Genomic DNA, 18,454 nt, shown 5'->3' with positions numbered 1-18,454 from the left:
GGATTGGTTTGAAGCCCCTCAGATGACTCTACTATACAGCCGTGTTGAGAACCACAGGGGTCTGTGCTCTGGCCCCAGCCTACCTTTCCCATCTCATCTCCTGCCTTGCTCACCATGCTCCATCCACACCAACCTCCTGGTACTCCCTCACTTTGCTATTGTTACTGCTTCCAAGATCTTTGCAGGGCTGGCTTCTGTTCATCTTGAATTCAAACATCAATTCAATTCCATTCAGAACGTTCAATTCAAATTTAAGGAGGACCTCTCTTGTCACCCCAAATTAGAACCACTCTTGTTCTTCCTCTGTGGTCATTCTTTATCCCACGGGTTTTCAAACTTCAGTATGCATCAGAAGAAGGACCAATTAAAACAGACACTGGGCCCAGCCTCGGAATCTCTGATTCAAAAGATCTGGGCTGGGGCCCGAGCATCTGTATTTCTAATAAACTTCCACGTGACGCTGATGCTACTGGTATGTGGGGCCACATTTGAGAACCACTGCTCTATCCCATTACCCCCGCTTTATCTTTTTCATGACATTTGTCACTATTAAAAAATTTTTGTTTGATGACTTACATGTTTATTATCTGCCTACCCCCACCCCCAATACAATGTAAGCTCCCGAGTACAGGGGCCTTTCTTGTCCAACGCAGTATTCCCAGAACTGAAACGGTGCCTGGCACGTGGTGAGAAGGCTGGGGTACACTGTCTTAAAAGTATTTCATGAGAAGATTAAGAATATAGGAGGTATTTAGTACCATAAAGATTTTCTTTAGAAGTTACCTGAGACTGGCGGGTGGGTGGTCTAGAACCTGATTCTTCATGGTAAGGTGGGATTTCCAGTGGACTCTCTGAGAAACGAAGATCTTTCCATGTTTTAGAGTCAGTTCTTTCACCTACCTCAAGGTCTAAAATTATTTCAAAAAAATCATTCTGTGGACATCTGTAATTATATATGTAATCATGCAAATACATCTTTATAGTTGGAAACCTTCTAAGTGACCACTGTCATCATATCTTTAACTAGACGTAGCAACTACATAAAGAAGCCTCCACTCAGTGAACTAGCACTAGGAAAGAAAAAATTAGCCTGGACTCAGAAAATAAAAATCTGCCCTGCTACATTCTGCAATATTCCACATCAAGCTGAGAAAATAGACAAATCCAATGCCAACGTTAGCAGGAAACACTGTTTCTCCTAAAGACACACCGCAGCTGTAAAATGTCATAACAGCCTCCCCCCTTTTTTGAGTGGCTATTGTTTCTTACTTGCTGAGAAACCTTGTGCTCTGAAACCAGAGATAATCAGAAACTTTGCTGATTGAAATCATATCAGCAAGAATGAAACCTCCGACTCTTGCCTGGAGGACGTAAGTCACTCGGACACAGAGAAGCAGCCTCAATTTCCAACCTTGGTGTAGAGCATCAGAGAAGGATCTCTGAATACAACATTCCACATTTATTTTCAGTTTCCAAGGTGAACAAAACCCTGGTTCCCTTTACAATACATACTTGATGGTGAGCACTTTACACCAGGCCCTGCTTTGCTTCAAGTTTGTCAAAATTCTGCTTCCCAAATTCCACCTGCCCCTCTTAACCTTATAACTGTGCCTTTTCCTTTATTTGGTGAGATGCCCCATGGTTCCTCTGAGGTGTGGTATCCCTCGTTGCAATGGGTCGACAAATCTCACTTTGTTGGACTCCTTGATTATCCCTCTTGGTCTTTTTTTTTATTTTAATATGAAATTTATTGTCAGAATGGTTTCCATACAACACCCAGTGCTCATCCCAACAGGTGCCCTCCTCAATGCTTAAACTGTTAGTGAGGACAGCACTAAGACTCAGATTATAGCTTATTTTTCTATTCCAGTATTTCTTATTCTAACCCTTCTTCACACAAGAAAACCAGCAGTGAACCTGTTTGGTGGTTTACAATTCTAAACCTTACCTTCGTCCTGCCATGTCATACTTGGAGACTTTCTAAGGTTAACGTTCCAACCCTGTTTATTTTCAGCATTCTTACATTTCTTCCGTAGTTTTGACCCAACAAACCCATTTTTCAATTCCTAGGAATGAAGAGATTTCATGTCAGTCACTTCATTACACCCATTTAGAATGTGAAAATTAAAAATTGCCAGGTGGAGACAGTGTCATGGTATGTACTTCTTGCTGGGAAGGGTTTACAGTAGTTTTTTACATAGTAACCTCTGTTTTACTTTACTCTGAAAACACACAGCTTTGTATCTGGGCCCTTGGCTGGCAGCATGTCTGGTTGGTAGGGACCAGCAGTCAAACAGCCAGGAACAGCGGCCAACAGCAGGACATGAAGGCAGGATGTTACAATCATGGCAGTCTGGGGAATAACAAAGGGACCACCAGATCCAGGAAGTAAATAAAGGGTGGGGTCAGACCAAGATAGGACTTAAGTACAATACCTGCTCATACACAATCCTCATACTATTCTCCATGAACTTTCTTCTCCTGGATGCAGCCGGTTATGGCTTGTTCAAGCCTGAGCCCCTGCTGATGCATGTAGGCTCAGCCTCTGCTGGATGCCCCTGCCCACGGTAGATCTCTGATCTGATCACACTTGAACCCCACACTATACCTGCACCCACTGCTCTGCTCCCACAACCACCTCTATGGGCTCTGGTCCAAACTTGGGCTGAAGGGACTCCCTCACAAACTTCCAGTCATCCCCATCAAGACCTCCATGACTGAGACTTGTTGGCTGGTTGCCTTACCATGGGTTAGCCCATCCTCTGGCTCTTGGATCTATCTCACCGATGCCCATAGCCCAGGGACTGAAGTTTCAAACATCCTTGTAGATAAGTCTAGTTCACTCTCTAAAGAGGTGAGGCTTTGGTCACAGATGGTTTCTACTAGTCTGATGTATCTGTTCAACAAATGTACACTCACTGCCTTCTCCTGCCCACCTCTATGGAAGGCAATGAGTATGGCAGTCATGCTCTCTGCCACCTTGGAATTTACACCGCATGAAGAAGACAGACAACAAGCAAAGTAATCACATATTGAAAGCACTATACAGAAGGAGAAGGCCTGGATGCTAGGAGACAGCAATGATAGCACACAACATACAGAGTCTAGTTTGGCTGCCATATATACAGGGGAGTCACAGAGCAATAAAGGATTACTGAAGACAGAAACTGATCACTTGGGATACCAGGCTAAAGGTTTCTGCTTTCATCAATAGGTAAGTGGGGAATCAATGAAGACACTGGAGCATAGGCCGTGATGCTGGGTAGGAATGTCTAATGTGCAGGATGAAACACGTGCAGGATGGAATGACCGACGGGTGGGAAATCACTCTGCAATGGCCACTACTGACCTCAATTATAAGGACATGTGAGCATAGGGTATGAAATGAAAAAGAAGATGGGATCGCTGAGAAAGGAGGAACCAAGAATGTGGTGACTATCTGAAAGGGCTACAGGTTCATTACTTGCCTGCTTTGAAGAATCTTTGAGAATATTTTCAACATTGTCTTCAGAAGACACTGCATTTGGTGGCTCATAGCCCACCTGAAACACCTTTGTTACCATGCCACTCTGTCTGCAGTCCCTGAAAATTATTCAAAATAGAAAGAGCCTCTGTGTCACACAAAGCTTCAAAGAAAAGATGGCTAACAATTAAGAGAACTCTATGAAGTTCCTTGGCCTCACTACTAAGGTTATTATGTTTTAAACTGGAAAAATCAAAGCACAACTTTTAAAGTCCTTCCTTACCCGGTTCTCAGTTAGATTATCTACTGCTGTGTAACAAAGCACTCCAAAACATAGTGTCTTCACACACAAACTGGTTTAGCCAGGCCCAGCTGGGTAGCTCTCATTTGTCATCTCTCACATGGTCAGATAGATATCAGTTAGACTGGAGTGAACTGAAAGATTAGCTCAGCTGGATGTCTAAAATGCTTTCTTGGGGCACCTGGGTGGCTCAGTCGGTTGAGTATCTGACTTCGGTTCATGTCATGATCTCGTGGTTCATGAGTTCAAGCCCCACGTCGGGCTCTGTGCTGACAGCTCAGAGCCTGGAGGCTGCTTCCAATTCTGTGTCTCCCTCACTCTCTGCCCCTCCCCCGCTTGTGCTTGCGCTCTCTCTCTCTCAAAAATAAACATTAAAAAAATTTTTAAATAAATAAATAAAATGCTTTTTTCCCTCATATTCAGAGACTGGGCTAGCATAACTGGAACAGCTGGGGGCTCGCCAGTCTTCTTTCTCAGCCTTGGTGTCTATCTGTCTCTGTTTTCCTCTCCCTCCCTCTTATGGTGGTTAGCTTAGGCTTCCTCACAGTATGGATGGCTCAGGGAAATCAGACATCCTTCATAGTGCCTGGCTTCACCCAGGGTTTATGTTCCAAGACACCATAGCAGAAACTGTAATACTTCTTTTTATCTAGACTTAACATCATTTCTGAAGCATTTTATTGGTCAAAAGTAAGTTGTAGGGCCAGCCCAGATTTAAGCACAGGGGCTTTACTGGGAGGCATGGTTTATTGCGTTTTTGGAGTCCGCCACACTCACCATAAGATTTCATACCTTAAGCCTCAAACTATTCTAAAACAAAGAGTGGGGTTACCAATAAACCATTCCATGTGAGCCAAGAGAATTTTCCTTCCTCCAGCTGAAGGTAGCATCTGCTCTGGCAAGCTTAATTCCTTACATACCAGCAATTTTTCAATGTATTCATAACATTTCACCATTAATCTTGTTCCTCTTGGATACAATAGAAGTTCCATGAGAAAGCAATATAGAGGTGCCCATAACTAAAAACTGGTGGTGACTGCATCTCAGCACCAGCAGCTTGCCTAGACTTTTTTTTTCCATTTATTTTATTTTTATTTTTTTAGAGAGACAGAGCACATGCAAGGAGGGGAGAGGAACATAGGGGGTGCAGAGCCTGACACAGGCTTTATCTCACAACTCTGGGATCATGACCCGAGCTAAAATCAAGAGGTAGACACTCATGGGCTGCCTGGGTGGCTCAGTCCATCAAGCATCCAACTTTGGCTCAAGTCATGATCTCGTGGTTTGTGAGTTCAGGCCCTGGGTCAGGCTCTATGCTGACAGCTCAGAGCCTGGAGCCTGCTTCAGATTCTGTGTCTCCCTCTCTGTCTGCCCCTCCCCTGCACTTGCTTGAGCTCGTGCGCCCTCTCTCAAAATAAATAAACATTAAAAAAAAAAAAAAAGTTGGACATTCAAACAAATGAGCCACCCAGGTGCCCCTCTTAATTTTTAAAAACAACTTTATTGAGGTATAATTTACATGACATGAAACTCACCTATTTTAAGTATATAGTTTGAGAATATTCAGCAAATTTACACAATTGTGTGACCATTACCACAATCCAGTTTTAGAACACTTGTCACCCCACACTCCAAAAAATCCCTTATGCCTGTTTGAAGACACTCCTTGCTACCAACCCCTACCCCAGGCAACCACTGATCTGTATCTTATCCCTATAATTTTACCTTTTGCAGACATTTAAAATGAATTTCACCAGAGCACCTGGGTGGCTCAACTGGTTAAGCATCCAACTCTTGGTTTGGGCTCAGGTCATGATCTCACAGTTTGTGTAGTCAAGCCCCACATCTGGCTCTGTGCTGGTAGCATGGAGACTGCTTGGGATACTTTCTCTTTCTCCCTCCCTCTCTCTGCCCCACCCCTGATCATGCTCTCTCTCTCTCTCTCTCTCTCTCTCTCTCTCAAAATACATAATCATTTAAAAATTTTAAAAAAATTTTAATTAAAAAAATGTCACCACACAAATATAGTCTTACATGTCTGGGCTCTTTTACTTTTCCATGCCCTAAAATGCTTTAAATTCTTTGATTAAGTAAATATTTGTAAACACATAAACATCAATTCCAAAACAGTTGAGAAATGTTAAACATTAAGCAATATACAAGTTTCAGGCTACATTTTTAGAAGAAAAGAATTATCAGAAATACGTAATTCACGTCAATCACCACTATCTATCAGTGAGGGACAATACTGAAGAAATAACATGATCAATGGATACTTGCATGTTCATTGGCTGGAGCGATATACGGGTGGCTAAACTTTAGGGAAGCACATGTTTTGTTTTGTTTGGTTTGGTTTTGTTTTGTTTTGTTCTTAATAACAAAACCAGTTTTACCGGTACAGAAATCTGGACGCAGATACAGATGATCTTTGCTTAACTCCTTCACTCCAACGTTCATTTCATCTAAATGTTCACTTTTGGCCTCAGGTCTGTCATCCAATATACATACAGTCATCCTCCTTGCTAGCACACTTCCCGGACACCACAAACATCTCCATTCAGGAATCCTTCAAAGCCTGGATAACTGCAGGGCTCCCTGAAATGTGTGCTTCTAGCCCCGACCCCATCACACTGAGTAGAAGCCTGACTGCCCAGCCACTTGCTCTACTCCTGGAAGACATAGGTTGTCTCCACCATAGCCGGCACCTTCCATGGGGACCCAGCCAGGGTTCTCACCCATGGACTTTCTTCCCTCCAAAAGAAGCCCAGAAACTAGCTTCAAATGTCTGCTAAGTAGAAGGATTTCTTGACTGTATATCAAAAAAGGCTTAGGTTTGGGGTTGGAACTAGAAATCCTACTCAGCCCAAATCTCACTTGAATACACATAAATTTTTTCAAGGATTGAAATCAGAGGCCTTAAATATGGATCTTTAGGAGGAGTAATAGAAGGTACATTCGACAAAAATAAAATAAAATAAAAAGTTACATGTAGCTCTGTCCTCACAAAGATTATTACCCTCTCAATAAAACAACAGAATTGCTTGGATGATTACAAGAGGTAAGAAGCTGGATCTGTAAGAATTCTGCAACTTGTCCAAGTCGGGTTTTCTCAATCTACTGAGAACTACTGAAACTTCAGGTTAGATAACTCTGTTGTAGGAGGCTGTCCTGTGCACAACATGGTTAGCAACATCCTTGATCTCCACCCATCAGATGCTACCAGCACACTCCCACTTCCAGATGTGGCAACCAAAAATATTTCCAGACATTACAAAATGTCCCCTTTGGGGCCCAATTATGCCCAACTGAGAATCTCTGGTTTAGGAACATGAAGGGGTTAAGTGGAAACCACTTACCCAGGCAGGCAGAGATTTTTCAAATACAGAAGCATGCCTTTTGAGTTGGGTCACACAACAGCAATCTGCTAGGCCTTTGTTAAGAATCTGAATAACAACAAACAACAATAACAGCTACTACATGTGCGATGCCAAGTGTATTGCCTCTGATCTTCACAATGGCTGTCAACTAAGTTTTATTAACTTCATTTAACAAATGGGGAAACTGAGAATCAGAAGGCCACATAACTTATTCAAGGTCAGACAAAGAGGAGCAAGAGAACTGGGATTAAAGTCCAGATCTGAAGGTCAACAACCTCCATCCTCTGTCCCACTGTCCAAACTACCTCTCTCGAAGCAGTGTTCTTCTTGCCTTTGTTGCTGCCTATGGAGATGACATCTGGATCTTTCCTCCACACATTATATCCTGCACGGGGCTGCAGAGGGATGACCGTGACATGCCCTGGTAACCTGCTAATGAGTTTACTTTATTCTGTTGCTGTAAAACTGGGATGTCCCTCATGGAAGAAAAATGGTTTTTCTTAGGGAACTCTGGCTCCCCCAACCACCTACCTTCAGTTCAAGACAACTTTTACCTCAGGGCAGCTCCATTTATCTTAACCGCCATATAAGGTAACTGACAAAGAAGGGAGAACCACCCAAGTTCATTCTCAAAACAATGATGATATCAAAGCGGGAATTTCCTGGCCATAAAGGTGGCTTTTAAAGAAGCAAAACAGATGTCAGAAAGTTTACAGACCCTGGACTAGACCATGATTATGCACCATTAAAACCTAAAACCTGGGGCACCTGGGTAGCTCAGTCAGTTAAGCATCTGTCTATTGATTATACAGCTCAGGTCACGATCTCACAGTTCATCGGTTCCAGCCTCGTGTCAGGCTCTGTGCTGACAACGCAGAGCTTGCTTGGGATTCTCTCTCTCTCTCTCTCTCTCTCTCTCTCTCTCTGTCTCTCTCTCTCAGCCACTCCTCCTCCTCTGTCTCTAAATGAATAAATAAACTAAAAACCTAAAACCCACCCCTGCTTGCTGAAATGTCCCCAAGCTCCCAGCCCCTCCTGTTCACCTGTGTTCCTCATTGACCATGCTCTGACGTGAAAATTCATGTATATATATAAGGACACATGAAGGCAAACACGTCCTTTTATTTCATTCTAGAATATTACACTTTAATAAAAATATATCTCATAGGCACCTGGGTGGCTCAGTGGTTGAGTGTCCAACTTCAGCTCAGGTCATGATCTCACGGTTCATGAGTTCAAGCCCTGGTTCGGGCTCTCTGCTGTCAGCACAGAGTCCACTTTGGATACTCTGTCCCCCTCTCTCTTTGCCCCTCTCCCTCTCAAAAATAAAATTAACATTGAATATATATATATATCTATATAGATATATATATATATATAGATACTATATAGATATATATATATATAGATATATATAGATATATATAAATACATATATAAATATCTATATATATTTCAGGGACACCTGGGTGGCTCAGTCAGTTAGGCCTCCAACTTTGGCTCAAGTCATGATTTCATGGTTTGTGAATTCAAGCCCTACATTGGGCTCTCTTCTGTCAGTGCAGAACCCGCCTCAGACCCTCAGTCTCCCCCCCCCCCACCCCTCCTCCACTTGTACACACTCTCTCTCCCTGTCAAAAATAAATAAGCATTAAATATATATATATATACATCATATATACATATCATATATGTAAAACCCTGGTTTGTGAGCATAATTCATTCTGGAAACATGCTTGTAGTCCAAAGCACTTGTATATCAAAGCAAGTTTCAAGAACCATTGGCTCAGTTGTGATCATGTGACATTCGGCATCACATACTATTCGTATTGCAAGACATCACTCATTTATCAAGTTAAAATTTAGTAGAAATGTTTGCTCATTTTGTGGAACACTCGCAGAACAAGTTACTCACAATCCAAGGTTTTACTGTATTTCGAAAAAGTTGTATTGGTCAAATCTCTCTAAATGGAAACATTTTTCCCCCATTAATGTGTCAGTTGCCACCTTTGGTTGCATATTAGAATCATCAGGAAACTTTAAAAATACTGATGCCTGGGTCTCACCCCCAAGAGATTGTTGTTTAGTTGGTCTGGAGTGTGTGACCTGGGCACAGAGATTCTGCAAGGCTCCCTGGGTGACTCTGATGGCAACCTGTGGTAGACTGTCACAATAACAGTCCAAGACATTATGACTTATCTATCTGCACCGTGGTGCCCTGGTGCCTGGTCTGGAGTGTGTGACCTGGGCACAGAGATTCTGCAAGGCTCCCTGGGTGACTCTGATGGCAACCTGTGGTAGACTGTCACAATAACAGTCCAAGACATTATGACTTATCTATCTGCACCGTGGTGCCCTGGTGCCCTTGTAGAATCCCCTCACACATTGACTTTGAGTGTTGCCACATGACTTACTTTGGTCAATGAAACATTAACAAATACGACACAAGCAGAGACTAGAAAAACATCTGCGCATTAGGGCTTGCCGTTTCTCTTACAGCTTTTGGAACTGAGTGAAAAAAAAAACTCAGGTTACCCAACTGGAGACACAAGGCTCAGCCAACGACTTGCATCAACCACCAGAAATGTGACTCAAACTTTCTTAGACTAGCAGGCTCAAGGTGAGACCAAAATTACTGCTGCCATGTCAGTGACCTCAGGCAAGGCCAGCAGAACAACTACCCGGATGCATGCACACCAAAATGCTGATCCACAGAATAATGAGCAAATAAATGATGTTTCTTTTAAGACCACTAACTGTCAGGGCGATTTGTTATACAGCAATAGCCAACTGATTCAGCAGCCAAGCTTGAGAAGCACTGGTTCCATGATGATTTTGGAGATTCTGTGTTATTTCTGTGTATTACAAAAGCAATGCTCACTGTTAAATTTTGGAAGCTATAAAAATTATCAACAACAACAACACAAAAAGTGACTGAATCACCAGAGGCAAAGAATGCTAACGTGTGGCTTGTGTGTTCATTTTCAAATGACTTAATCATAAGAAGCAAACTAAATAGAAAGCTTACAGTAAAGAAGAATTACATGTCAGTACCTTTTGCAAACTGAGCTGGGACAGAAAGGGACTGGGGCTGTCCCTCAACCTGACCCCTTTGAAACAAAGACATCCACAGTGTCCCTGGCAGTCTGGCTCAGGGAAAGGGGAGATCGCTGCCTCCGTGTAATGGGCCCTCCTTGCCTACTGCTCACTCAGCTCTGGTCATTGCCCTTCTCCAGTTCTGTTCCAACGCATTTCTTTTTTTCTTTTTTTTTTTTTTTTGGTACAACGCATTTCTAAAAAGTGTCAAAATACTATAGTGCACTCTTACACCCTAATTTGTTTTCATTTATATCATAAATATTTTCCCATATCACTCAAAACTTCATGACCATAATTTTTCCTCCTTTTAAAAATTTTTTTTTTTTATTTTTGAGAGAGAGACAGCATGAGCAGGAGAGGGGCAGAGAGAAATGGAAACACAGAATCCAAAGCAGGCTCCAGGCTCTGAGCTCTCAGCACAGAGCCCAACGTGGGGCTCAAACTCACAGACCATGAGATCATGACCTGAGCCAAAGTTGGACACTTAACTGACTGAGCCACCCAGGCACCCCCATAATTTTTCCTCTTAACATTTTAGTGGCCTTTAATTGTTAACACTCTCATTTCAAATCCTTTTCTCCCTATTAAGAAATTAATTACCTTAAGTACCTAGAAAAAAAGGCTTAGGTGAAGCAGTATAATTTCTTTCCTGTCTTGAAGACTCAAAAACATTTTTGTATAAATACCTTCCCTGAGCTGAGCTCACCTGAAATACTAACAGTGCTTTCAGGACAGATGTTAAGTGGGCACAGAGCAAGATGAGGAGATGCATAAAGAATGACCTTATTTTACACTCTTTTGAAAGCTATGTTAACTCCTCTGAATTACATAGTTAGTAATTACTACTTCGTATCATTACTGCCTGCCCCTTATAAGAGGGGCTGCCTTAGAGCATTAAGCACCAGAGTATTTTGCTTGTTAATTTTTTTTTTTTTTGCTTGTTAATTTTTTTAAATGTTTATTTATTTTGAGAGAGAGGGCAAGAAAGAGTGTGAATGGGGGAGGGGCAGAGAGAGAGAATCCCAAGGAGGCTCTTGGCACAGAGCCGGATATGGGGCTCAATCCTACAAACCACAAGATCATGACGTGAGCCAAAACCAAAAGTTAGATACTTAACTGACTGAGCCACCCAGATGCCCCTGCCTGTTTTTAATGATAATTGAGATGACTTGTTTTGACAGAAGTGGTTTGGCAAGTGAAAAAAGCCAATTTTTGCAATCTTTAATTAAGAACAATAATGTGTATGAGAGTGTTTTGTTTTGTTTTGATTGTATTCTTTTTTAAATTTCCAAACGCCAAAGCAGTCATCTGTGTTTAATTTGTAGCTCTCCTCAAAAGCCATGCAGTAGCTCAGCCACCAGGGGGAGCCTGGAGAGACTTTTATAAAGTACCTGTGCAAATCCAGGGTATGGGACTTTAAAAGTGTTTCAAAAATGTGGCTACTCCCCCGTTCATGCTCTGTCTCTCTCTGTCTCAAAAATAAATAAACGTTAAAAAAAAAAAGTTTAAAAAAAATGTGGCTAAACCTGTCTTGCTGTGCAGTAGAATTCTTCTATCACAGACACACAGACTGGCAAAGCATTTGAGTTATTTTCTCTATAACACACAGTTTCAAAATTAAGTGGTGTTTCTATACTTGAAAATTAGAAAAAGTCCTTGAGCAGGAAAGAAAGGACAAAGAAAGGCATAAAGGAGCTAATGTCCAAAGATTAAAATGGCAGTCGCCATGAAGGTCGATTAAGTCAATACAAAATAAAATAGAGAATGATGGTGGTGGTTGTAGGCTGTGTCCTATGGAATAAAAGAACCATCCACTAAAAACAGTATTTTCTTCAAAGTCTGATGAACCACTCCAAAGGTCCCAAACCCTGAAAAGGCTCTTCCTTCCCAAAATCCCAACGTGGAATTGAAAATACAAACAGTGTTGGGTTGCCTGGGTGGCGCAGTCAATTAAGCATCCAACTCTTGATCTCAGCCCAGGTCATGATCTCACATTTCTTGAGTTCGAGCTCTGCATCAGGCTCTGCACTTATGGTGTGGAGCCTGCTTAGGATTCTGTCTCTCCCTCTCTCTGCCCCTCCCCTGCTTGTGCTCTCTCTCTCTCAAAATAAAGAAATAAACTTAAAAAAAAAAAAAAGAAAAACAGTGTTAATATATATTAATATACACAGCACCTCATCAAACTGTATTCTCATGATTTGTACACTTTACAGTATACCTCAGTAAAAGGCAAACAAAACACAAAAGTTATAGATATATGTTGAAATTAAAGTTACTTTCCTTTTAGTGTCCTTCTAATACAACACTTATTCTTAAAGAAAGAAATAAAATTAAAACATAATGTCATTATCTGACCAGTTATTTTAATCACCATGCTCTTAACTTACTTAGAGACTGCAATAGCTTTAACTTGTATTTTTCCATCAGGTAGAGTAATAGGCTTCGTATACTTAAATGTATTGTTTTCACAATAACCGATTCTCTTCAGAAATTCAGGTTTGCTGCCATCCAGCGTATAATATATGTTGACATCCGGGGTGTCTGAAAAACCCAAAACAGGGTAACTGTAATTAACACTAAAGTAGCAAAGTCTCTGAATAATACCCATGGGTCAGTTAATTAATGAGATTTTTTAATATATTATAAGAATGTGTAACAATAACTAACAATAATTGAATTCTTTCTCTGTGCCAGGCAGTGTGCTTTATATGAATTAGCTCATTGCGTGTGTACAACCCTATATGACAGGTCCTACTTTATACCCACTTTATAGATGAGGAAACTGAGTCCCAGGGAGGGTAAGAAAGTCATTCAATAACAGCAGAGTTGTGGTTTCACTTTGGCTACACTGGATCCATAGCCCATGCTCTTGAACCTCTTTGCTACTGTGCCACTCCAATAAGGCATCAGTATAAATAGAGCGGGGCTCAGTTTTAAGACCACAACACCCATGTAGAAAGCAGAAGCTAAGTTTTTATTTTTTGAGCATTGCTTCAGAAATCCTGGTATTATATTTTATTTGGACTTGGTGAATGATTCCTACACTTCTTGGAAGAATTTTAAAGGTAATGAATTTACAGAATTCAAAGTTCAAAAGATCAAAAATGGTTGCTAAGAGAGGTGATCTCAAACGTTCTCATCACAAGAAAAAAAAATTGTAACTGTGTGGTGATGGATGATAACTAGTGCCCAAAGTCCCTGCTCTCACAGAGCCTCTAGTTTATAAAAGACACACAAACAGTAAACAAACAAGTATATATGTGATATCAAGGGGTGGCTAAATCCAATGGAGTAAATAAAGCAGGGGATAAGGTCTGCTTAGCAAGTAGGTAAAGGGATGGGCGGAAGCAAATTCCCGTATGTTTAAAAGACACCTATGTTTCCTTTCCTATAAAATGTCCTTTCCTATCTTTTGCCCACTTTTCTTTTTTTTATTTTTTTATTTTTAAAAAAAATTTTTTTAACGTTTATTTATTTTTGAGACAGAGAGAGACAGAGCATGAACAGGGGAGGGGCAGAGAGAGGGGGAGACACAGAATCTGAAACAGGCTCCAGGCTCTGAGCGGTCAGCACAGAGCCCGACGCAGGGCTCGAACTCACGGACCGCGAGATCATGACCTGAGCTGAAGTCGGACGCTTAGCTGACTGAGCCACCCAGGCGCCCCACTTTTGCCCACTTTTCTATTGGGTTATTATTCTTTTTGTTATTAAATTGTACAACCTCTTTATTTATTGAACACTTTAAATATTAGGGAATTTGAATCCTCTATCATTCATATCATCATTTGTTAATAATCATCCCAAGTGCTATGGGCACATTTTTTTAAATTTGTATTTTGGGGGCACTTAGGTGGCTCAGGTGGACTCTCCACCTCAAGTGTCAGATTCTTGGCTCAGGTCATGACCTCATGGCTTGTGAGATCTAGCCCTTCACTGGGGTCTGCACTGATAGCACGGAGCCTGCTTGGGATTCTCTCCCTGTCTCTCTGCGCCTCCCCCACCCCCTCTCGCTCTGTCTCTCAAAATAAATAAATAAACTTAAAAAAAAACTGCATTTTAGCTTGAGAATTTTAAACAATAATACTAGCTTTTAAGATAAAGAGAATTTTAAAAAATAATACTAGCTTTTAAGATGTAGGGGCACCTGGGTGGCTCAGTCAGTTAAGCATCTGGCTTCTGCAGGCCATGATCTTCCAGTTCATGAGTTTGAATCCCACATTGCGCTCTCCACTGACAGCTCAGAGCCGGGAGCCTCCTTTGGATTCTGTGTCTCCCTCTCTGCCCCACCCCTGCCCTCTCTTGCGTGTGCACACACTCTCTGTCTGTTTCTCTCTCTCTCAAAAATAAACATTAAAGAGGCGCCTGGGTGGCTCAGTTGGTTAAGCATCTGACTTCAGCTCAGGTCATGATCTCATGGTTCATGAGTTTGAGCCCCACGTCAGGCTCTGTGCTGACAACTCAGAGCCTGGAGCCTGCTTCGGATTCTTGTCTCTCTCTCTCTCTGTCTGCCCCTCTCCCATTCATGCTCTATCTCTGTCTCTCACAGATAAATAAACATTAAAAATTTTAAATAAATAAATAAACATTTAAAAAAGATAAAGGGAGATATAGTATATTATAAAGTATTCTTAGTTGGAATTTGTCTAGGAAGTACAGGAGTCACCATAAAATATAGATAATTTTTACACATTATTTATTGAAATATATAATTGGAACTTCAAAATCTTTTAAAGCAAGTATTTGCTCATATATTTTATCTGTAAAACTTTCCCAGGGCACCCGGCTGGGTAAGAACATGGATCTCTTTTTTTGTTTGTTTGTTTGTTTGTTTGGTTGGTTGGTTGGGGTTGTTTTTTTTTTTTTAATTTTTTTTTTCAACGTTTTTTATTTATTTTTGGGACAGAGAGAGACAGAGTATGAACGGAGGAGGGGCAGAGAGAGAGGGAGACACAGAATCGGAAACAGGCTCCAGGCTCTGAGCCATCAGCCCAGAGCCTGACGCGGGGCTCGAACTCACGGACCGCGAGATCGTGACCTGGCTGAAGTCGGACGCTTAACCGACTGAGCCACCCAGGCGCCCCAGTTTTTTTTTTGTTTTTGTTTTTGTTTTTTTTTTTGATGTTTATTTTGAGAGAGAATGAGAGCACGTAGTCATGAGTAAGGGTGTGGCAGAAAGAGAGAGGGAGAGAGAGAATCCCAAGGAGCCCCAGTATGTTACTCTTGATCTCAGAGTAGTGAGTTCAAGCCCCACATTGGGCACAGACATTACCTTAAAAAAAATAAAATAAAAGGTGCCTGGTGTCTCAGTTGGTTGAGCATCTGACTTTTGATTTTGGCTCAAGTCATGATCCTAGGGTTGCAGGATCAAACCCCATGTTGGGCTCTGTGCTGAGCATGGTACCTGCTTAAGATTCTCTCTCTCTCCCTCTGCCCTTCTCCCCCACTCATGTGCTCTTTCTCTCTCAAATTAAAAACAAAGGTTTAATTTCTCCTTATGTTAATTTTATATATATATATATATATATACACATACACATGTACATATATATGTAGATATATATATGAGTACATGTATATACATTCCTGTCATTACCAGGAAATGGATTCACTGCTTTCTTTCTGTAATAATGTTAAGATTTATTTGGGCATTACTAATGTGCCAGACCCTGACACAGGGTCTAGTGGCAGATAGTATTCTCACTGTCTAACAATGAAAAAACACAGACTCAGACTCAGAAAGGCTCAGTAATGTATCACTAGAAGCTATCAAAGTCAGGATTTAATCTCCAATATGCCTGACTGCAAAACCTGTGTTAGTAGGTCAAATTTATTATCCCAGCAAAATAATAAGAATCCTAAGGAAGTCACTTAGGCTAACGTGAGTCAAGGCATTGCTGCAACTGTGTACTGAAATGAAAGGTTGGTCAAAGCTAACCATTTTACTTATTTATTTTTAAATGTTTGTTTTTTTCTTTATTTTGAAAGAGAGAGTGCACACACGTGCAAGTAGGGGGAGGGGCAGAGAGAGAGAGGAGAGACAGAGAATCCCAAGCAGGCTCCACACTGCCAGCACAGAGCCTGATGTGGGGCTTGACCCCAAGAACCATGAGATCATGACTGAGCTGAAATCAAGAATCAGACGCTCAACCGACTGAGCCACCCAGATGCCTCAAAGCTAACCATTTTAATTTAAATATATACGACTCCATAAACCACCAAGTACAGCGCTATTGCAAATTTTGGGACTTGTACAAAATCCCCAAGGTCCTAATTGTAGAAGGCACGCAAAGTGAGAAATCAACGAGATGAACATAAGAAATGTGGCAATGTTATTTTATGTAATTTCAAGTACATGTGATTCTTACCTGATTTCATTTCTAAAAGTGTATTGCTATCAATTTCATGGTTGGCTTTTCCAGGTGGAGGCACTCGCAGTGGTATGATCTGAGGGACACACACTGAACCAGCAGTCATTTTCCCTCCTTACATTAAAAAAAGGTGGATGAATATAAATTCCAATAGGCACCTACATTTGAATACAAAAGTCAAAGAGAAGCACTTGTTTAAATACAGCAAAACTACTAAAAACTAAAGAGAATACCACCTAAAAATATTATTTTGTTTTTAACTCAAACAATTATTGCTTCAGATGCATTTTTTCTGTTGAGGTCTCGTGTGGAATTTTAACTATCTAAATACTTACCTCACTTCTGGGAAAAGAGCACGAACAAATGGGATATAGGAATAGAATTATTGTACACGAACAAATTAAACAAACACAGTAGTCCCTCCCTTATCCATGGGGGAAGTGTTCAAGACCCCCAGTGGATGCCTGAAACCATGAATAGTGCCAAACCCTGTATATACTGTTTTTCCCTATTTATACATACCTATGATAAAGTTTAATTTATAAATTAGCCACAGTAAGAGATTAACTACAACAGTAATAAAATAGAGCAATTACAACAACATACTGTAATAGGTTATGTGAATGTAGTCTCTCTCAAAATATCTTATTGTACTGTACTCACCTTTCTTGTGACGATGTGAGATGATAAAATGCCTACATGATGAGATGAAGTAAGGTGAGTGACTGAGGCACAGTGATGTAGCGTTAGGCTACTACTGACCTTCTAACATCAGGAAAAGGATCATCTGCGTCCACGCCCCAGTTGACTGCACGTAAGAGAAACCATGAAAAGCAAAACTGCAGATAAGGGGAGACTACGGTACATCAGAACAGAGACCATTACTCATGATCTGATCTGAGCTCCCCCTAGATCATTATCACCCTTTCCTGCCTCTTATTAATGTGCCACCTCTCCTGGCTTCAGGGCAACTCATCACACAAGAGGAGCAGAGTAACTCTGTACATGGCATGAAATGTTAATTTAGAGCCAACTCCCTTGGGAAAGCTCCACATTCAAGGCCCTACTGTTGTGGCCAAGTGGTTCTTGCATTTGAAAGCTGCAAAGAAATTTTAGAAGGATGGCGGAGTATCATGCCTCAGCTGAAAGGAAGCTGGAACAGATACAAACAGTGAGCAATGAACAAAAAGTCTCCCACTCTAGGGGCACCTGGGTGGCTCAGTTGGTTAAGGGTCTGACTCTTGATTTTGGCTCAGGTAATGATCTCACCATCAGTGAGATCAAGACCCAAGCTGTTAGCATAGAGCCTGATTGTGATTCTCTCTCTCCCTCTCTGCCTCTCTCCTGCTCACATTCTCTTTCTCTCTGTCTCTGTCTCTCTCTCAAAATAAATAAATAAACAAAAAAAGTCTCCCACTCTATCTACTGTATAAACAGTTAAGTACAAGTATGGAGGCCTTACTGATCTTTTTCTGTGGGAGGGAGTATGATTCTTAATACATAAAGGATATACAGGGGAAAAACAACCGTCACCTTAATACAACAACCATTTACATCTCTGTGTCACCTTTTCAAATTTCAATGACTTTTTTTTTTGAGAAAGGGAGAGATGGAGGGGAGAGGGAGAGAGAGAGAGAGGGAGAGAGGGAGAGAGGGAGAGAGGGAGAGAGGGAGAGAGGGAGAGAGAGAGAGAGAATGAGAGAGAGAGAGAGAGAGAGAGAGAGAGAGAGTGAGAGAGAGAATCTTAAGCAGGTTCCACGCTCAGCACAGAACCCAGTGCTGGGCTTCATCCCATGACCCTGGGATCATGACCTGAGTGGATCATGACCTTTGGGACATTCAAGAC

General features: G+C 41.4%; 1 protein-coding gene across 7 annotated transcripts in view; it reads right to left on the bottom strand.

Annotated features, from left to right (window-relative positions):
* Positions 1–18,454, bottom strand: part of DZANK1 (double zinc ribbon and ankyrin repeat domains 1) — a 78,413-nt gene that overhangs the window by 58,913 nt on the left and 1,046 nt on the right. For 4 of the 7 annotated variants that reach the window (XM_060611327.3, XM_060611321.3, XM_078444298.2 and 1 more), the window contains exons 2-7: positions 17,272–17,416; positions 16,606–16,766; positions 12,628–12,781; positions 3,468–3,582; positions 1,949–2,066; positions 784–908 (exon numbers count right to left, since the gene is read on the bottom strand). In XM_060611327.3, coding sequence (XP_060467310.2) covers positions 784–908; positions 1,949–2,066; positions 3,468–3,582; positions 12,628–12,781; positions 16,606–16,714 — 621 coding nt within the window. In that variant the 5' untranslated portion in view covers positions 16,715–16,766; positions 17,272–17,416. The remainder of the gene's footprint in view (positions 1–783; positions 909–1,948; positions 2,067–3,467; positions 3,583–12,627; positions 12,782–16,605; positions 16,767–17,271; positions 17,417–18,454) is intronic. The other 3 variants (XM_078444297.2, XM_060611358.3, XM_060611349.3) reach the window with 3 other exon arrangements.

This window comes from Panthera onca, chromosome A3, assembly GCF_046562875.1.
Source record: "Panthera onca isolate mPanOnc1 chromosome A3, mPanOnc1 haplotype 2, whole genome shotgun sequence".
NCBI lineage: Eukaryota > Metazoa > Chordata > Mammalia > Carnivora > Felidae > Panthera > Panthera onca.
This window is presented reverse-complemented; position numbering and strand designations above follow the sequence as displayed.